Raw genomic sequence first — 21,282 nt, forward strand, 5'->3', positions numbered from 1 at the left:
TTATCTTCCGCAGCTACAATCCGACCCGAACGCGGCCCTTCCGCGCAGCCTGCTCGACAGCCGGCAGGTTCGGGCTCGTCTGGGGCGGGGACTGGGGAGGCCTGAATGTCCAGGAGGGCGGGGACGCAGACACATCTTTAAAGGCCCGGAACTCGCCCCGAGGCGCTTCGACTCCCGCCCGGCGGCGCGAGGTCGGAGGAACTTCCCAGGACCGAGCCCCCGTCCGACCGGCCCGGGGCCGCCATGGGACGACGCTACCGCATTCGCGTGGCCACCGGGGCCTGGCTCTTCTCCGGGTCGCACAACCGCGTGCAGCTGTGGCTGGTCGGGGCGCGCGGGGAGGCGAAGCTGGAGCTGCAGCTACGGCCAGCGCGGGGCCAGGTCAGCCGGCAAGGGCAGGGACTCGGATCCAGGTCCAGCTGGGCTCGCGGTGGGCGGGCGGCTCGGACCTGGGAGGTCGGGTGAAGGGGCGCTGGCTAGCACTTTCAAGTGCTTGGGATGCCTATGCGGGGAGGCGTGAGGGTCGCCAGTCAGGATGAGGGCGGTGCTAATTTCCATCTCCTCTCCCTGCGCCATCCTTCCAATTTCCAGCTCCTTCCCCCAAAGGGCCAGGACGCAGGGTCTACCCTGAGGCTCCTACCGTTAGCAGCAGGAACTGTGACAGCTCACTTAATGGGGTCAATTACACCATGGGCCACAACACAACCCCTCTTCCTCCATGTGCAACAGGGAGCCAGGGACCCACGGTGCACTGTCACGTGGAAAGACTGTCTCCCTGGTCAAAGGAGACTCACAAAGCTCCCACCCCACCGTTGATCCCCTGTTCCCCAAAACTGCCCTATCCTAGGACCTAATGACTAACTCTCTGCTGGGTTCTGGCTCCCATAGGAGGAGGAGTTTGAACACGAAGTGCCTGAGGACCTGGGACCACTGCAGTTCGTGAAGCTGAGCAAACACCACTCCCTGGTGGACGATGCTTGGTTCTGTGACAACATCACAGTTCGGGGTCCTGGAGCCAGCGCAGAGACTACCTTCCCGTGCTACCGCTGGGTGCAGGGCCAGGGCTTGCTGAGCCTGCCAGAGGGCACTGGTGAGGGATGGTGGGGAAACAGAGTGCAGAGACTAGAGAAGTGCACCCAGGCCCGGTGAGATAGGATTGAAGAATCGCTCTCTCTTTTTTTTATTAGAAAAAGGCAGGTTAAGTACGCAAATGTGAGAAAATGATCCAATGCCAAAATAGTGTATACAGTGAATGGCTGCAAAATGGGACTAGACAGGGAAGTTAAGTGATCATAGTGGAGTCTTCCACCAAGAAGAGGGCAGGAAGTAGGAGTCATAGGATTGGGGGAAAACAGAGTGAAGTAGAAAAGGACAAGCAAAGTGGCAAGCTGGGGAAGCAGCAAGTGAGGGTAACATGAAATGGGAGAGGATGGAGCCCTTGAGAGGAGAAAACTCGGAAAACCAATAAAGATGCTACATGGGCAAACTAGTTTGGAGCCCCACAAAGTAAACAGCTAAGAAAAGTAATAAAGATAGGACAAAGGCAAACTGGTTTGCTTGGAAAAACTCGGAAGACAACTAGAAGGACAAAGGAGCACATTTAAGGAGATGGGAATAAGGACAGGAAATTGAGAATGTGTTCTCCTGGGAAATAAATAACAGGAAAATAAAAACAACTAGGAGTAAGAGCAGTTAAGGATGGAAACGTTAGGGCCTTAGAGATGATATGGGGTTAAGGTGAGTGGCTTCACATGGACAATCCAGGTTTCATTCCTGATGCAGCATATGGTCCCCTGAGCACTTCCAGGAGTGATCCCAGAACACAGAGCCAGGAGTAAGTCCTGAGCACTGCAAAGTGTGGCCCAAACCATCCCCCAGGAGGATGGAAACACAAAATACAGAGTTTGAGACACATGATTCTAAGTATAGATATGCACAGGTCCAAGCCAATAAATACTATGATGGTAGATCATAAGAAAAATGAAGCCAGGTAAAGAAAGCAAATACAGATATTTCTCAATGACTTCAGAACAGGTGGCCAGTGAGGTGCAAGACATGTGAATATATATATATATAGTTTGACTATATAGCAATATATAGTCAAAAATATATGTAGACATACTGTGATTAAAATTTTATCATCTGTTGGGTAAGCAGGGGTATATCTACACATATTGTGGTGTGAAGATATATTCCTGGAATTTACGTAATATTGTAATCAATGGTAAATAAATTTTAGAAAAGATTTTACATACTATCAAACTGATCTGTGCAACTAGAGATACTGATAAAATTGGATTAGGTAGGAGAAGATGAGTTAAAGGATAAGAAAGCGTGGCAAACATTTAGATTTTTGTTTCAAAGCAAGAAGTGAAAGCTGAGATAAGTAAAACCAGGAGCATAAAGTTAGTAAAAATGGGGTAATAAGAGTAATGGGGAATCAATCACTGGAGGCAAAGTCAGTGGTAAAATACGAGCATGACTTCCTTTCATATCACTATGAAAGGAAGACGAGGATAAGCAGGCTACACAGAACTGTGTGGCAAATCTTTTTAATATCTTCTCAGCCCGCCTAGCAGAAAACAATGCATTGGACATGTTTCAGGAGCATCGAGAGAAGGAACTGAAGGAAAGACAACAGACATACTGGTGACCACCCCCTTCCCACTGTTTCCCCTTCCCTGATCCTGCCCCATCATTGACCTAGACAATCCCAAAAACCTTTTCCTCATCTCCTAGCTGGGCCAACTGGAAGGAGGGGTTACCCCTGACAATAGCTGCAACCTCTACGGATGATCTACCTCCAAACATGAGATTCCATGAGGACAAGAGGCTAGACTTTGAATGGACACAGAAAGCAGGGTGAGAAAAATTCTGAAGCTGAATGGAATAGGGCTGAGAATTTAAGAATAATGATAAATGGTCAGGGGCTGAGAAATCAGTCATTGGTTACATCTATCACCTGTCTTAGGGCACTGGAGACTATCCTCAAGCGTGTTTACACCTTCCTGAGCTCCTGGGACCACTTGGAGGATTTTGATCAGATCTTCTGGGGCCAAAAGAGTGCTCTGGCTGGTCAGTAGTTCCCCCAGTTATCCACAACCCCTTGATGGACTTTCTGATGATCAAACTTCAAACTCTAGCCAGTAATTAGACAAATTTCATACTCCATAGTCCCTCATAAGTCCTTGCCAGTTGACCTTACTACATCTGGTCATCTCACATAGGCCTAAAGATGAAAACACAGGGATTGTATGTGAGATAGACATGCCAGAATTCTTGAAGCCGGGGCTAGAAGAGAAGACTAAGATTACTGTTTTCTTCTTGCCCTCTACTCTCAGAGAAGGTTCGCCAGTGCTGGCAGGAAGATGAATTTTTTGGCTATCAGTTCCTCAATGGAGCTAACCCCATGCTGTTAAGACGCTCTACGTCTCTGCCCTCTCGCCTGATACTGCCCACAGGAATGGAGGAGCTTCAGACCCAGCTGGAGAAAGAACTCCAGGTACCCCCTTTCACTCTGCTTTATTCTATTATCCTTGAATGTGAGGCAGAGGGGCAGAGAAGGGAAGGGACCAAAAACAAAGCCAGGAAAAGGAGAATGTGGTAATCTAATGTCCTGGATAGAGTCCTGTGCTGGAAAAACCTAGAGATAAGATCAAAGTATTATACTGATGGCTGCAAAAGGAGATAGCAAAAAATCAGGATATAAGGGAGAAAGGGGCCTGAACCTCTTCACAAGGGGAGGGAGATTTTAGGTTGCCTATGATGCAGAGAGGGCTGGGAGAGTATTGTCCTAAAAATCTGGCTATAGGGCAAGAGCAACAGTACAGTGTGTAGGGAGCTTCCCTTACACTGAGCTTACCCTAGTTCTATCCGCTGTACCCCAGATGCCCCCCTCCCAAGCCCTACCAGGAGTGATCCTGTAGAGACAAAAGTAAGCCCTATCAGATGTGGTAAAAAAAAAAAAAAATCCACCACTGCCACAGTGAATGAAATGTCCCTGGATTCCACTCATTTTTCTCCTCGCATAAAATGAGAGGACAGGACTCTCCTTTCGGTAAAATGAGTATGTTTGGGGATGTTTCCTTCACTTGGACTCTGGAAACATGGGGGTAAAATAGTTAAACTAGACTTAGTGTCTTAACATTTTTCCCCTTCCCTTTTGTTCTATGTAGGTAGACTCTGAAATCTAACTGTAGGCACATTCATTTTTCCCTAGAACGGTTCCCTGTTTGAAGCTGATTTCATCCTGCTGGATGGAATTCCAGCCAATGTGATACGAGGAGAGAAGCAATACTTGGCTGCCCCCCTCGTCATGCTGAAGATGGATCCTAATGGGAAGCTACTACCGTTGGTCATCCAGGTGAGGGATTCTGGGTATCCCTTTCCCAGCACTGTTCTCTGTTTACCCCAACCTCAGTTCCCACTGAAACAAGCCCCCAACTCTTGTCTCCCAAAATCTATTCTCATAGACTGAGACCTGTCCTCATGTCACTCTCTGCTTATAGCCTGATTTCTTCTGACTCATCTAACTGGAAGTACTTGTTCAGAAGTCATAGGGGCCTTTTGGAGTATCATACTATATTCAGTGGTTCTCAAATTTTAGAGAGCAGCAGAATCATCTATAGGGCTTGTTAAAACATAGATTGCTTGATTCTACTACCAGAATTTCTGAATCAGTAGGCCTAGGGTGGAAACAGAGAATTTGCATTTCTCAAATTGATTCCCAAAGTGATTCTGATGTTACCTGTTTGAGAACACACCTTGAGAATCACTGAATTGCTCAACCACCTTTGACTCTTCCTATCCTCTCCTGAATAGATTTTCTCCCAAAGTTCTCAAGAGTTAATGAGATTTAGCAATTATACCACAAATTCATCCCTATTTCCATTCCCCACTCTTACTCAAATTCCATCACATTTCTTCCAAACCTTTGTTGGAGTCCAGTAATGAGAGCCTAGCTCTCCCACCTTGTCTCTTGACTATACAGGCCATAGCTAAAAAGAGACAGGGGAGAAGGGATCCCAATCCTCCTAAAAGATTATAACCTTCTGGAAAACAGTAGTCTTACCTTACTCATGCTTTTCCATTAATACTGAACTTACTAATGCTGAATAAAGTCATACATAATATTAAATATTCAATAAACATTTGACATCTTTTTCCTAGATCCAGACTCCTAGTCCCAGCCTCCCCACCCCACCATTGTTCCTGCCCTCAGATCCTCCACTTGCCTGGCTCCTGGCAAAATCCTGGGTCCGAAATTCAGATTTTCAACTCCACGAGCTCCAATATCATTTGCTGAACACTCATCTGATAGCTGAGGTCATCGCTGTCGCCACCATGAGGTGCCTCCCAGGGCTGCACCCTATCTTCAAGGTACACACGCTACTTTCCATTCTTTCCACATTCTGTATCTGTCAGAGACAAGAAACAGCTCGTTAAATAATGTGGCAAAGCCAAAGATCTAAATAGTAATGTGTAAAAGGAAAACTGTTTCAATATCTTGAAACTTGTATTTGAATTAAGCCAAGTCAATTTTCTTCAGGACATCTTATAAGGGAGCACTCTGAAATTCTCAGAGATCTAAGTGTAGTAATGGGAGCACATAGCTGAAATACTGTTAGTAAAACAAAAATTTTATTCTTGTCTAATAAAATTTAATTAGCCTTGAAATAAAATTGAACCCATCTTTGTTATTTAGCCAAGAAGACAAGTGGTGCCCCTAGAACCAATCAGAGAACATCTGAAACAAGAATCTGAAATCACAGTGAGAAGGTTCCCACCACCACCACCACCACCCAAAAACAAATCAATATTGAAATGATCAGAGTATAGAGGCATGGCTTTTACAATGAGTAAGAATGTTTTATCCCACCTGAGAAGTCTGCAAAGTAACAAATCAAAAGGCAAAGAAACAGTCTTCAAGGATACTTTAACCTGCCTAGGAGAGAGATGAAGACATAAATTAGCAAGGTGCTGATGGGAATGAGAAAGAAAAACATTAAAGACCTGAGCACCGCCATGAGTAATTCCTGAATGTAAAACAAGCCAGGAGTAGCCCGAGTATCATTACGTGTGATCCAAAACCCCAAAGTAAATAAATAATCGGGGAGGGGAGACAAATCAATAGTATAGGGTGGGTAGGACATTTGCAATGCATGCAGTCGACCCAGATTTGATTCCCAACACTCTATATGGTCCCACAAGCATGCCAGAAATTATTCTTGAACACAGAACCAGGAGTAAGCCCTAAGCACCACTGGGTGTGGCTCCCCAAAAATCTCTATGGGGTCACATTGTACAGGGGGTTAGATAATTGCCTTGTATGTACCCATCTCTGGTTTAATCCCCAATACTGCATATGGCCCCCCAAGTATTGTTAGGGGTGATCCCTGAGCACAGGTATAAGCTCCATTGTAGACTTCATCCTCCTCTGTGTCTGACAACTACTCAGATGTTTGTCATGGGATGAAGTTATTTTGGAGACTGAAGATGGGTGGGGAGAGCAGGTAAGAGGGATATTAAATGTGAATAGAAGCCTAACCTATCCCTTTCTGTTTAGGTAGATAGCCCCATAAGATACCTCTGATTCTCACTAAATGTTCCCACCACCAACCAATATTGAAATGATCAGAGGATAGAGGGATGGCTTTTATAATGAGAATCTAAATTAAGTTTTGAAGGTATAAATAATATACATATAAAAGGAAATCAAAGAGTGCTTATCCTAAAGGATACCTAAAGCCAATAAAAGTAACTGATAGCTACTAGTCAAGAACCGTTGTGTACCAAACATGATCACTCATATAAGTTATCAGTCCTCTGAGATGAGCCCCTATTATCAATCACCATTGTTGACATATATGAGATTAACAATGAGGTTTACTGTTTTAAAAAGTCTCATGATAGTGAGGTGTGAAATGAAATCCTCATTTCAAAGTGAGGTTGAAATCTTACTTTGAGTCATGAAGAGCATAAAATTGACTGATCAGAAAATTAAAGAAACCTGCATGTTAGGCAAGAGGAAAAAAAGGAAGCATCGAGAGAAGTGAAAACCACTCTTCTAGGTGCCACACCCTATAAGGAAGGACCCACACATGTTCTCCATTATAATCATCCCACTCTAATCTCCTCCATCCTAGCTCCTGATCCCACATATCCGATACACCATGGAAATCAACACCCGGGCACGTACACAACTCATCTCAGATGGAGGTATATTTGATAAGGTAAGGAGAGAATGGGACACAGGTCTGCCTACTTATCCAGCTATCTCTGACCTCCAGCCACCTTCAGTATCTCAGGTCAACTTGTCCTGGCCCTTAACATGAGCCCCTCGCTTTATAGTCATATATTCAAATGCAAAATCCCCACCTCTGAACCTCTTCTATACTGTCTAAAGCTCTTCCTCAAGATCTCTCTTCTCTTTTGACCAGGCAATAAGCACAGGTGGAGGGGGCCATGTGCAGTTGATCCGCCGGGCTATGGCTCAGCTGACCTACCGTTCCCTTTGTCCTCCTGAGGATCTGGCTGATAGGGGCCTGCTGGGAATCCCGAGTGCTCTCTATGCCCAAGATGCTTTGCGGCTCTGGGAGACCATTGCCCGGTGAGTAAGAGTGGAAGCTAAGAAGGCATGGGGAGAGGGCAAAGAGGGCTCTACCCTGAGATTGTCAGTGGGCAGGGTCTGAAAAGGAAAACACTGGGAAGTCTAGGAAGAAAGCTATGGATAGCAATCGGAGAAATCTTGAAAATCAGATTTTGTAAGAAAGCGCAAATACCAACCCTGTATAGGGAATTCCTAGAATCGATGACTTACATTTCTTTCCTTTTTGTTTGTTCACTTTTATTTTGGGCAGCACCGGCAGTGCTGAGGTTCTGTGCCCAGGGATCGCTCCTAACTAGCTCGGGGGATCTTTAGGTGCCAGGGATCAAATCTGGGTCTATTTCGTGCAAGGAAATATAATCTCTTCATTCCTTTCTATACTCATTTTTAGAGAGATCTAGGGAATGTTGCAAGAGGAGTCTTAAAGAATCAGTATTCAAACAAAGAGTTAGTTGGGGCAAGGCTACAGAAAAAGAGGGCGAGATTGGAGCCTTCTATTTCCTGCAAAGAGTTCAACTCTTTTCTGGGCAGGTATGTGGAGGGGATCGTTCGTCTATTCTACCATGGGGACGATACTGTGAGAGGGGACTCTGAGCTGCAGGCCTGGTGTCGGGAGATCACTGAGGTGGGACTGTGCCAGGCCCAGGACCGAGGTAAGCCCTATCCTCAGAGAGAGAGGAACTTCTCATATATCTTCCTAGAGAAACTTCTCAGCACTGGACTTCTCAGAACACAACCCCAACCTTTCATCACATATTCCTCTCACCTCTCTACCCAGGAAGATCCCTGGGTATCTAGAAATTGTCTTATTTGGAGCTGAGTCCCACTATCTCCAAATAAGACAATTTCCAGATACCCAGGGATCTTCCTTTTCAAGGATCCTGGACATCACCCTTTCACTCCAGTGGCAATCCCAAGTCATGGATACCCATAACCAACCAAAATATGGGGCTCAATAACCTCAGAACTATAGCTTATGAGGACTTTGCCCAGTCCTAGCTCAGATCTATACTCATTATTCATGGCTGCCTAATTTTCTAAGTAAGGATATATATGGGAATATTTTTCCACCTAGACACATAATGACTGACTCTCCTTTCCCTCTCTTCTCCTGACTGCTACAAACCAATACACACAGAAAAGTCTATATACTGAACATTCACCATATTTCAAATTATATCTAGATAATAAACTCAAAACTGTATTTGGCTTTTGCTCAAATCTGAATTCAGTGTGCTGCCCACAGGACTCACATTTCCTTGGTATATCCAGTGTCCCCCATTCCTTTCAGGATCTAGTCACTACTTTTAGTCCTGCTGTCCCCCACTGAAAATTAATCTCTGTGGAAGGTCTCTCTTGAGCTCATCTTCCTCTCTTGAGCTCATCTTCCTCTCTTGAGGAAGCTACTGAGAGTATCTCGCCCACAGGGCAAAGCCTGGTAGGCTACCTGTGAGGTATTCAATATGCCAAACACAGTAACAATTATCACAATGAAGACGTTACTGGGACCACTCGAGCAAATCGATGAACAATGGGAGGACAGTGACAGTGACAGTCACACAATAATAATAATAATAATAATATAAAATCAGCATGGGATTAGTAGTCAGAAATCAATGTTCAGGGTCAGCCTCTGCATTTTTCTAATTCTGCAATCCTGACAAACAGTTTAATCTTTCTAAGCTTTGGATGTATTTATCTGTAAAATGAGAGCAATTATATTTGCTCCTCTTACCTGACCCAATTACTGGGCCTCTGAGCTCTAACCTCCACTATAAATGAGTGGTCTAAGATAACCCTTATGGGAAGCTTCTCTTGACCATGACATTAGATATACATGACTTCTCTTATAGCTTTGACACAATTTCCTTTTTTGGAAAAGGAGGCAGCAACTCTAAATTTTTCATCGCTTTTTGATATAGAGTCTGTTTGATCACTCAAATCTTTTCAGTCTGATTCCCTCTTTAACAATAATTAATATTTGTTACTAGATGTTACATACCCAGGTAATTTCTACATAGTTTCTCGTAAGGAAGGTATCATCCATGTTTAGCAGATGTAGAAACTAAGGTCAACGAACTAAATAAGAACCTAATGTAACCAAACTGTACTGCTTGAGCCTGCATTGAAACCCATACAAAGATATCTGAACAAAGAAACCTGTCAATTTATTCTGCAGCCTCTAAATCTAATTTTGTTTTCGCCCAGGTTTCCCTGTCTCCTTCCAGTCCCGGAACCAACTCTGTCATTTCCTTACTATGTGTGTCTTCACATGTACTGCCCAGCATGGGGCCATCAACCAGGGACAGGTATGAACAGCCAATACCCAGTTGCCAATAACAAGTGTCTAGACCTTAGGATGCTCAAGGGAGCTGGGGGTTCAAACTTTAAATATCAGAATCCTAGAATTACAATCTCTTCCCCCAGCTGGACTGGTATTCCTGGGTCCCTAATGCCCCATGCACAATGCGAATGCCCCCACCCACCACCAAGGAAGACGTAACAATGGCCACTGTGATGGGCTCGCTACCCGATGTCCAACAGGCCTGTCTTCAAATGACCATCACATGGCATTTGGGTCGCCGTCAGCCAGATATGGTAAGAGAGGACTCTGAAGGAATGACAATTGGGAGGGGATGATGGGAGTGAGGGACTGGCCCAACATGCTTTTGCCTTCAGTCCAGAAACTGAATGATCCCTATTTTTCTCTTTTTAGGTGCCTCTAGGGCATCACAAAGAAAAGTATTTCTCCAACCCCAAGTCCAAGGCTATACTATCCCAATTTCAAAAAGATCTGGAAAACCTGGAGAGGGAGATTGTAGCCAGAAATGAGCAACTTGACCTTCCTTACTACTACCTGAAGCCCAGCAACATAGAAAATAGTGTCACCATCTGAGTTCTAAGGTGCTCCAATCTAAAGGTTTCAAATCAGCTCTAGAATTAACATTTCCAACTTGAATTACATGATTTCCTAAGTCTCTGCTGCTAAGACTATTTTTATCAGAAAAAAAAGACATTCTTTCTTTTAAAAAAAATCTGAACAATGGGTATGAAACTACCATTCACAGTATTTTCCCCAAAAAGGGGAAAAATAACAAAATAAAGTATTCCCAAAAATGTTCTATTTTCTTTCCCATTTGCCTTGCGCACAGCCAGCCTGGTTGAGCCAGGTTCGATTCCTCCGCCCCTCTTGGAGAGCCTGGCAAACTACCGAGAGTATTCAATATGCCAAACACAGTAACAAGAAGTCTCACAATGGAGACGTTACTGGGCCCGCTCGAGCAAATCGATGAACAACGGGAGGACAGAACAGGACTTCTTTCCCATTGAACTTTTTTCCCAGTAGCCTGCTTTGAGAGGAAGCAGCAAATCTTTGCTATTAAGGTACTACACAGAAATTTTAGGTTCTGTAGATCATACAGTCTGTCACTACTGATTAGCTCACTCATTGTAGCAAAAAAGCTGTTTCAACAATATGTAAATGAATATCATTAAATTCTAATAAAATTATATTCTGAACTATAAATTTCACGTGTGACGAAACCTTGATTTAGCCAATCATTTAAAAATGATAATACAAAAACTAAGCCCTTACTTTCTTTGAGGGATATACCAGCTGGATTTTGCCCTAGGTGCCATTCCTGCACACAGACACTAGCATGAGGACCTGACACTACCTCCAAAATATCCAAAGAAAAATCTGAGAGGGTTGGGAAAACTTTCTTACAGATATCAATGGCTTCAATTTCATTCCCTTTGCCCATAAGTTAGACCTCATGAAGGTTCACTTAAAACTTCCTGACTCGGCACCAGAGAGATAGCTTTCCTATAGCTTTCCTTGATGGCCTTGCACATGGCTAATTTAGGTTCAATCCTTGTCATCTCATGTAAGGTCAAGAGTGATTCCTGAATGCAGAGCCAGGAGTAAGCCCTGCGCATCACTGTGTGTGGCCCAAAAACAAAAACAAAAACTTTCCTTTCTTAGGCTGGAGCAATAGCACAGCGGGTAGGGTGTTTGCCTTGCATGAGGCCAACCCGAGTTCGATTCCCAGCATCCCATATGGTCCTCTGAGCACCGCCAGGAGTAATTACTGAGTGCAGAGCCAGGAGTAAATCCTGTGCATTGCCGAGTGTGACCCACAAAGAAAAAAAAATTTTTTTCCTTTCTCAAGAGTAGGGATGTAGCTTGGTAGCAAAGCACATGCCTAAAGCCATGGTTTCTGTTCCAGCTACCTTAAAAAATTTCCCCCTCTGGCAACTTCCCTCCTCCCCTATTTCTCTTATTCATAGATATGTTCCCAGAGTCCTGCAGTAAGAATGAAGGTCACTCAAAAATGGCTTCCACCACCATGGAGTCTCAATAAAAAAAAATTTTACAATTCAAGGCTACTTTCCTCAGTTCTATAAATATCTTGGGGTCTGTGTTCCAGTTTCCTAGTTCTCTTGCACAATTCTTAAGAACAGTATCTACAAAATAAATGGGATATTTTATTCTACAACTGAGCCCCCTCAATTATGATCAATGTCCTCACTAAAATGAATATAAGTTGTCGCAGAGCAAAACTGTGTTCCTCAAATACCCGCTTCACCAAATAATTATTATAAATCTATCCCTAATCAGTGAAGAATGCAAAGTTTTTTATAGAAGATAATCTACTCATGTTTTCAAGTCCTATATTAGAGTCAGAGGTAGAAGAGGGTTAAGGTCTTGCATGAAGTCACGTTTAGCAGCAGCACTCCTGTGCTCAAATCTCACAGGGCTCATATAGTCCCATGCACACTATCAGGTGTGACTCCTGAGCACAGAATCTGGAGTAAACCCTGAGCACTGCAGGGTGTAACCCAAAAAACAAAATTCTTTTTGTTGTAACACTACTCTAAAGAAAACTATAATCAGTTTCTTTATATATGGTAAGGGAGGCATCTTCCTGTAGGTATTTGTGTGATCACTCCTTTCTCTGGTACATTTAGGAGGGCCATTAACCTTTAGATCTTTGCACAAGGAGTATGACATCCCTGAATTTTTCTTTTTTGTTTTTGGGCCACACTGAGGGTGCTCAGATGACCACATGTGGTGTGGTAAAATTTTAAGTAAGGCCACTGCCACTGATGATTACAAGTGTCTATGTACTATCTCTTGGCACTCCCTGGTTTGGTTTGGTTTTTTTGGTGGGGGGTGGTGTTTGGATCACAACTAGTTGTGCAGAGGCTTACTCCTGGCTCTGCATTCACAAGTCACTCCTGACGGTGCTCAGGGAACCACCGACGGAAAAACACTGGCGATTGGGTTGGAGCAATAGCACAATGGGTAGGGTGTTTGCTTTGCATGCGGCTGACCCGGGTTCAATTTCCAGCATCCCATATGGCCCCCGGGGCACCGCCAGGAGTGGTTCCTGAGTGCAAAGCCAGGAATAACCCCTGAGCACTGCCAGGTGTGACCCAAAAAGCAAAAAAAAAAAAAAAAAGAACACTGATGATCAAACCCAGGTTGGGGAGAACCTGGTGCTAGGTGCTAGGCAAGAACCTTATCCACTTTACTATCTCTCCAGCCTCACTATATATTTTTTAACTCCTCATATTTTTCCAGGATTTCACGTCCAAAACTATTACTACAAAATGTTACTCAAGAATTTCTTGGGGGCTGGAGCAACAGCACAGTGGGTAGGGCATTTGCCTTGCACGCAGTTGACCGGGTCAATTCTCAGCATCCCATAGAGTCCCCAGAGCACCGCCAGGAATAATTCCTGAGTGTATGAGCCAGGATTAACCCCTGAGCATCGCCAGGTGTGACCCAAAAAGAAAAAAAAAATTCCAACATCCACATCTTACGGTAATTTTTAAGCGTTCTAGTCACAACAGAACGACTATCCTTGGTATGGGCCTCCAATATCCCTTCACGGTATGAGATTACCAAACTTTAAAAGTACCGATTAGGTGCCTTGCACACAGTCAACCCGGGTTCGATCACCAGCACCCATTTGGTCCCACGAGCACCGCCAGGAGTGATTCCATCGTGTGGCCCAAAAAGAGTAGGGTGAAGGATCAGAGATAAAGCTCAGCAGTAGCACTTGCCTTGCATCTGTGCAGCTCTAAGCCCAATCCACCGCAATACCAAATAAATACATAATTTTTATTACGTTTTTAAAATACAAACTGTATGTAAAGGGGATGGGTTCAATCCATGCAACAACAACCAAAAAAAAAAAGGGGGGTGGGCAGCTGAGGAGATTAAGATATTCTCTTAATGTCCCTCACTCACGGTTCCCTCACCACATGATACCGCCTGAAAATAAGGTATCGAAAGAGAAAAATCAGGTTTTCATTCTGTGCTCCCAAGCCCCAGCGCCAAGGTTACCAGCAACTCCGCCAGAGGTACTTTTCCTGGCTCGTTACGGCCGGTCCTGATCACGTGACTGATCAAGTCGGTCACGTGGCCGCCGGACTTCTTCCACTTCCAGCTGGGGGGGTGGAGGGGGACACGGGACAAGCAGCTGCAGGCCCTTGCCCCTGTTACCCAGATACATATATCGACAGTGTATTCTAGTCACTTTTTGTGTCTCGGACCACGCCTCTTCCCACCCAAGTCCTGAGAGGAGCCGGAGGCGCACAGCGTTCTCCTCGCGGCGTACCCCGCCCCACGGTTCGGCCCCACGGCCACGCCCCCCGACCCCTCCGCGCTCCGTCTTCCGCCGCGCGAACCCACTCGCCCTCCTGCCTGCTAGTGCAGCCTCGGTCGGTCCACTCACCGTTTGTTCATTTCACCGGCACCTGGGCGACCCCCGACATCGTCATGGCATCGCTTCTATGCTGTGGGCCTAAACTGGCCGCCTGCGGCATCGTGCTCAGCGCCTGGGGAGTGATCATGTTGGTGAGGGGGCTGCCCGACGAGAACCCCAAAAGGGGTCAGGGATTCTGGGGTGGTGGGGCTGCAGAGCTGGGAGGCTCCAAGCCGTAGAAGCAGGCAGCTTGGCGCGGGGTCGGTTAGCCGCCGGAGGAAACAGACCAGGCACTGAAAACTGGGGGACTGGGACCCGGTGGAGGGGGAAGGCGCATTGAGTCCTGGAGGGGAATAGGACTTACGGAGACCCCTCTCCCAGAGGTAAAATGAAGACGACCCAAGCCCTTGAGATGCTTGAACTGTATGAAGGGCAGTGGAGAAAGGAAGCTCTTATCCCCGGTGTGGGTAGTGGAGGGCCCTTGTTTCCCAGGACCCTAACCTCTACCGTTCTAGGAAGAAATACGAAGTGCCGGTCCCCCCACCCCACCCCCTTGCCCCGTGATCGTGACGCCGATGGAAAGGGACAAGGAAGAAAATCTGAGTACCTCGGTTCCTCTTTAGCCCTGCCCATGCCCCGATCAGGTCGTTTCTATGTCACCAGCTCATTCTTGTAATTCCCAACGTTGTGGCAACATTGAAAGTGGGAGGAATTTAGACACCGACTGGGTCGAGCAGAATTCAACCGGTCCATTTCCCCTTTTCCAGATAATGCTTGGAATCTTTTTCAACGTCCATTCCGCTGTACTCATTGAGGACGTGCCTTCCACGGAGAAAGACTTTGAGTACGTATTACGTGAGGGGGGAATGTTGGGGGCGGGGGAGGGGGCAGGTGAATTTGGAACCGGGAGTTGCTGAGTGTGGGTACGTGCCCAATCTCCCAGTTTGGACAGGGTGTTCTTGGAATTAAAGCCTAGTACCCGTCATACACTCACCCCCTTCTGCAAAATCCATGCGAAGACCTCTCACCCTACGGGGACTATGAAGGTTGACCATACATAAACTCGCTTGTAGAGGTTCTTGGCACATAGTAAGTGCTCAGTAAACAGTGATTATGTTTCTCACATTTCTCTGCCTGGTCTCCATCTCCAGGAATGGTCCCCAGAATATATACAGCCTTTATGAGCAAGTGAGCTACAACTGTTTCATCGCAGCGGGCCTTTACTTCCTCCTCGGAGGCTTCTCCTTCTGCCAAATCCGACTCAATAAGCGCAAGGAGTACATGGTGCGCTAGACAGACCGTCGCAGTTTCCCTCCCCAGCATCCACCCCCTCCTGCCGTATTTAATGACTCCTCACTCCGCAGCCCACGCCCCCGCCTGCCTGACTGGGAGTGATTAAAAACCCTGTTCTCCCGTCTCTAGCGCCCGCCCAGGGAAAGGAAGCTGGCGCTGGTCGGCTCCGATGCCCAGAGGCCCTCACTCGCCCCATACCACAATAAAGAGAAACTGCTCTCAAGCCTCGTGTCTGTGCGCGGCGGGAGCGGGGCGCCGGGGCACCGAGGTCCAGGGCCCGCCTCCGAAGAGGGAGGCTTGACCCCGGGCGGAAGTGAAGTGAAGCCGGCCGGAAGTGGGGCGGGTTCTTCCGCCCGCTTCCCTGGGTGCGCGGAGACGGCCGAAACGGCCGCCGCGGCCGGCCGCATTTGAGCCAATCGGATGCGGAGAAGGCGGGACTTCCTGCGCGGGCGCTGGAGCGGTCCGGCGGCCGGTGTCTCCGGGGTCCGGGCTCTCGCGGCGGCGGCGGCGGCGGCCTCTCCGTGAGGCGGCGCGCGGGGACATGACGTCAGCGTCCACAAAGGTTCGGCATCCCTTGCGGACAGCGCTCCCTGGCGGCCACGGGAGGGCTCCCCCAGCTTGGCCGCCGACTCTCCCGCCCCGGGCTCGGGCGGGCGGGAAGGGAGCCTGGGTGGGGCTAGGGGCTCGGGCCGGCCGGCGCCGGCGTCGCGCTCCGCTGCCCCCTAACGCTGCCCCGCCCCCAGGTCGGAGAGATCTTCTCTGCGGCGGGCGCCGCCTTCACGAAGCTCGGGGAGCTGACCATGCAGCTGCATCCCGTGGCAGATTCTTCCCCCGCGGGGTATGTGAGCCCGGGCTGGCACGTCGGCGCCGGGAGCGGACACTTGGCCTCGACCGCAGACACTGACACAGTGTAGAGCAGGGACACATGTTCGTTTCCTCTTGTGCTTGGCACGGTGCTCCATAGATGCTAAGAAATATCGAATGACCCATGAGACACATGCTAAGGCTCACAACCTGGACTCATTTCACAGCTCTGCTCCGCTGCGAACCGGGAGACCAGAGACCACCAACACTACCAAACCACTATACGACCCCAAATCATGTGGAATCCCCATAGATCGCTGCCGACTAAGTTCAGGGCTTCTATTTGTAAGACCTGTTCTTATTCATTGGTTTCAGCGAACTGCTTGCAGCAGCAGCTCCTCGTAGTCTGGGGAGGTGTTCTAAGGTGGCAGCTTTTGGACTGGGGGTGGAGGGCTCCTGGGGTTTCCATGGGACTTAAGAGATTTTTTTTTCTTTTAAGAGGGCCTCCATGGAAGGGACTCCCAAAGACTAGCGGGAGGAGGCGGTTGCTGTGGACAGCATAGCCCTGGAGCTGGCTCCACACCCCTCTTCCTCCCTCTTTCCTTTTCCCCTTTCCCCTCTGACAGTGCCAAGTGGACGGAAACGGAGATAGAGATGCTGAGGGCTGCTGTGAAGCGATTTGGGGACGATCTTAATCACATCAGCTGTGTCATCAAGGAACGGACAGTGTGAGGGAGGGTTGACTGTCAGAGAAAGGGGGGTGGGCAGCTTTCTTCCTCCATCCCGGTTGTTCCACCTTCTTCAGAACTGCTTTCCAGCTTAATATCTTTCCTATTTTCTTGCTCCCCTTAAGGGCTGGAAAAAAAATATAATTGTCATCATTCATCAGAAGTTAATAAAATGCTGTTGTAATCAGGATCTTTCAAGAATGTTAAGTATCTAAACATTGTATTTGATGATGGACGTTATTTCTCTAATTATATAGGCCTTTGAGATACCACTACAATGTTTCCAGAGATATTTATTATGGTTCTGAGTTGATCAGAATACTGAAAATGGAATTTCAGTGTGCCAGGAGATCACCAAGACTTAGCTAGTATCCTTCTGTACTCATACATCCCTCCCAGAAGAGACTAAAGACATGGGCCTTTTCCATTATTCAGTCCAGGGACTCCTCTCTTCACTTTCCATCCTAAGACGTTGAAGAGATTCAGGGGGGAAAGAGAACCCTATCGAAAGATCCGGACCCCTCCCTAGATTCTTTGGAAGGAGTCCCCAGTATTCCTTTAAAGCAACCCATTTCCCCTGCCCCCTCCTCCCTTCTTCCCTCAGCCTCCTTGGTGGCTTCTTTCCTAAACTACTCTCTGTTCTTCTCAGGGCTCAGATAAAGGCCACTGTGAAGAGAAAGGTGTATGAAGATTCTGGCATCCCACTTCCAGCCGAGTCACCCAAGAAAGGGCCCAAGAAGGTGGCATCTGGTGTCTTGTCACCTCCTCCAGCTGCCCCTCCACCCAGCAGCTCCGGTGTCCCTGATGCCGGGGGTCCTCCCATAAAGAAACAGAAGGCTGGTGAGGGCTGTGGAGATACTGCCTACAGGGTTAAAATACCATCTGAGGTGCAATAAGACAACTGGGCTTGGGTCCAAGAAGGACAACTCTCTTCCTCTCCTAGAGAAGGTTCCTAGACAGGAATGGGTTGTGGTGGGAGAGAGGAGAGCTCAGTTTTGGGAGTCTCGGGAACAGTCAGGAAACCTAGAATCTAGCTTATGCCCCCCTCCCAGATGTGACAGTGAGTGCCCTGAACGACTCCGACGGCAACAGTGACCTGGTGGATATTGAAGGGCTTGGAGAAACTCCTCCAGCCAAGAAACTCAACTTCGACCAGGGTAGGAGTCCCCCTCCTCCCACACCGACTGACAGGGTGGGGGAGAAAGTACTCACTTGGATGGGTGGGTCTCAGCAGGGACCTCCTCTCTCCTACAGTGTTTTGGAAGCGAAGGTGATTCCCGTACACAGTGATTGCGGTGGGGATGTTCTGGAGAGGGGTTAGGTCAGTAGGGAGCCAAGGACTTTGGGGTGCATGCTTGGAGCACCTTCCATCTCCACCCATTTTACTTCCTGTTCCAGACAGCCTGACTTTGGGTTCTGGTCTTCTCACGACCTCCACTGATCCTGTTCTACTTTCTTGCTGAACCATCCATTTCTGACCCCTGTCACTGTTCACCCGGACCTGTGGATCGCCTGGGACTCTGACCAAGGCCTGCATGAAAGAAAGTCAAAAGACTTCTGGGTCTATCTACCCTGCTTTTCAGCCCGCTGACCCCTTTGACCTCCGTCGTTGGATATTTTTATAAAGAAAACAATAAAAGATTTCCCTCCCTGCTTGGTGCGTTCAGCCTACCTAGCATTATTCAAGGACCTGGAGAGATTGTCTCCTTCTTAGCCTCTGGCGCTCAGTCTTACCTTAGCCGCTCTCACCACCCTGCCTGGAGCAGCACAGCTAATATTGGCAGATTCTTCCCAGTGCCAATATTTCTGTGCTGCTAGAGCCAAGGGTGGTTGTGGTCAACTTAGCTTTCTGTAAGCAGAGTTTGTCCCCAGGGTCTCTGACACCCGATGTTCCTGAGGATACTCTGGGGGTTTTAGGGAGAGTGTTCCCAGTTTGTTCACAGTTTACCCTCTTCCTCCTCCCTTGCCTCTCAAAAAAAAATTGTCAAAAAGCACCACGTTTTAATTTTTTGTGTGTCACTTCTCCAGGGTGGACTCCCAGTTTCAAGCCTCAGCGGTGCCTCCCCCACCCTCGCTCTAACACCACAGTGTGGTTTGGACGTGGCCACAGTGCCGTACAAACCACAGTGTGCTGCTGGAGCGGGGGCAGGACTGGAAGGGAGCACGAGAGAGTGCCATAAAGACCACCACTACCAAGAGCAGGGAGATGGGGAACAATAAAAGGCCGAGCATGGCCCCAAGAAGGGTTGGGGAAAAGAACCCAGGGCTAGGGACTGAGGAGGCAAGAGAAGCCAGAGGGGTGAGCTTTCAGCATAAGACTAGAAACATCTTCTCTCTTGGAACCCACTTGGAATCCCTAGGCGGGGGGTGGGGGGTTGGGGGAAGAGAGGCAGAGGGAATAGGGGTGGTTGTGGGTTACCAACATAGCCTCCTGACTCAGCAAGAGCAAGGACTTTCAGCCTCTCCAGTATTCGTTTCTCCCCGCCCTGGGTGAGAAACAAGAAAGCCAAGAGAGACGGAAGGCCAAGGACAGCAGGGTTGGGAGTTGGCAGTCCAGAGGTGGTGGGGCTGGATCATGGCTGGGAGAGGGGGGCCGGAAGTTGCCTGGGGTTTGGGCCTGCCACAAGATGGAGGCCAAAAAGAAGGAAATGGAGGCCAGAGGGAAAGGGGTGGAGCAGGGCCCCAGAAGAAGACCACCCGAAGCTTGGGAACTGGTATTTAATCACCAGCACCCTTCTCCCTCCATACGGTCCCCAGGACCCAAGTCCCACCCCCTTTAACACCCGCCATCAGTTCATCCACCATGCCCAGAAAGGCGGGCCCAGCCCAGAGAGCCACGTTGAAGCAGAGACAAACATGCCTCTCCCCACCCCCACCCTAGGCCTTCCCTCAGCCTTTTCCTTTAGTCCAGGGCTCAATTTTTTTAAATACACCCACCACAAAGCAAAACTCCAAGGGCCAAAATCTTTCATAAATCAAAATAATATTCTCTAAAACCCAAGAGTTAGCCTCCCACCTTTACTACTCCCTCTTCTGACACACCCCCCAAAACTTTATGATCAAAAAGATGATGGGTGTAAGCATCTTACAGGCCCTTGGAGTGCCAGACTCCCCTTCCTCAAGACCCCTATCTTCCCTCCATCGAACTCTGCTGAGCCCTCCTGCCCCTCACTGGAACCTCCAAACCCCCCAAATGAACAGCTGCTTCTCGCTCCCACCCTCGGCAGAGCCTTTGTGGGGGTGAAACAGAAATCAAACAACTATAGGAACGGCTGGGGATGCTGGGAGGCCGTCTGGACTCAGCCTTTGGTTTCCATCTGGGGGGCTACAGTTTAGAAGTATAAGAAAAAGTCTCGCCAATCATCCCCCCACTTTCAAGACTTGACAAAGCCCAACCCCACCCCAGCAAGCACCTCCGAAACCTCCCCGCAACCGCCATGTCTCTCCTGAAAACAGGGGACACTTTCCTCCCCACTTACCTCAGCTACTCTCCCCTGAGATCCTGGTCCCCTATTTTGAAAGGAGCAAAAATTTGGGGTGCATCCCTCACATTTGGGGTGCAGCAGAAAGGAGCCTCCCCAGTCGCATCGCTGGCCTCCTTCCTCTTGGCTGGCTCAGGGAGTGGGGAGTGCCCTTAGGAGGGGGGACCCCTACAAGAGAGCTCAGGAGGGGTTCCTCGACTCCCAGTTAAAATTGGGGACACCCCCCAAAACTCGTCCCAGCCCATCCGTCTCCAACTCGGCGGGAGAGGCAGCTGCAATGCCCCAGTCAGATTCCCCCAACATTACATTCCTCACCCCATCTAGAGGGTTCCCGGGGCCCCCAAAAAATCCCAAAAAAATCTAGGATGTTGGCAGAACAGTCCTGCACTAGCTCCCCAAATTTGGGGTCCTCAGATAGCCCCGTTTTTTCAGGAAAATTCTGCCTTTTGCCTGCCTCCCGCCAGCCCTGCTCTGTCCCGATGCCAATTTTGGAAGTCACTCCCTCCTTCCTCCTCCCGGTCTCCCCAGTCTCCCCACCCCCGATCGGGGGCTAGGGTCCAGGACACCTGGCTTCCAGACCTGGGGGGCACACCACGAAGGGCTGGGGGGCCAGGAGGTCAAACTCATAGCCCCTGTGTTAGGGAAACAGGAAA

General features: G+C 48.2%; 3 protein-coding genes across 6 annotated transcripts; all 3 read left to right on the top strand.

Annotated features, from left to right (window-relative positions):
- Window positions 1-243: 243 nt before the first annotated feature.
- Window positions 244-10,502, top strand: ALOX12 (arachidonate 12-lipoxygenase, 12S type). The gene is made up of 14 exons (XM_056115129.1): window positions 244-381; window positions 889-1,090; window positions 2,568-2,649; window positions 2,740-2,862; window positions 2,972-3,075; window positions 3,342-3,502; window positions 4,220-4,363; window positions 5,170-5,379; window positions 7,146-7,232; window positions 7,440-7,609; window positions 8,138-8,259; window positions 9,815-9,915; window positions 10,034-10,204; window positions 10,323-10,502. The coding sequence occupies exons 1-14, from the start codon at window positions 244-246 to the stop codon at window positions 10,500-10,502; spliced, it is 1,995 nt and encodes a 664-aa protein (XP_055971104.1).
- Window positions 10,503-14,301: 3,799 nt separating this feature from the next.
- RNASEK (ribonuclease K) lies at window positions 14,302-15,810 on the top strand. Its single transcript, XM_056115127.1, has 3 exons — window positions 14,302-14,474; window positions 15,090-15,166; window positions 15,474-15,810. Exons 1-3 carry the CDS (start codon window positions 14,397-14,399, stop codon window positions 15,613-15,615), a joined length of 297 nt encoding a protein of 98 aa, XP_055971102.1. The 5' UTR covers window positions 14,302-14,396; the 3' UTR covers window positions 15,616-15,810.
- A 224-nt stretch (window positions 15,811-16,034) lies between these two features.
- Window positions 16,035-18,800, top strand: CUNH17orf49 (chromosome unknown C17orf49 homolog). Of its 4 annotated transcripts, none has more exons than XM_056114973.1 (6): window positions 16,035-16,177; window positions 16,359-16,453; window positions 17,046-17,147; window positions 17,797-17,987; window positions 18,200-18,304; window positions 18,546-18,800. In XM_056114973.1, exons 1-6 carry the CDS (start codon window positions 16,157-16,159, stop codon window positions 18,608-18,610), a joined length of 579 nt encoding a protein of 192 aa, XP_055970948.1. In that variant the 5' UTR covers window positions 16,035-16,156; the 3' UTR covers window positions 18,611-18,800. The 4 variants fall into 4 exon arrangements, with proteins under 4 accessions (XP_055970948.1, XP_055970949.1, XP_055970951.1 ...); XM_056114974.1 differs by having other exon boundaries at window positions 18,550-18,800; XM_056114976.1 differs by lacking the exon at window positions 18,200-18,304.
- The last annotated feature ends 2,482 nt before the right edge of the window (window positions 18,801-21,282 follow it).

The sequence above is a fragment of the Sorex fumeus genome, unplaced genomic scaffold (genome assembly GCF_029834395.1).
Source record: "Sorex fumeus unplaced genomic scaffold, SorFum_2.1 ptg000028l, whole genome shotgun sequence".
NCBI lineage: Eukaryota > Metazoa > Chordata > Mammalia > Eulipotyphla > Soricidae > Sorex > Sorex fumeus.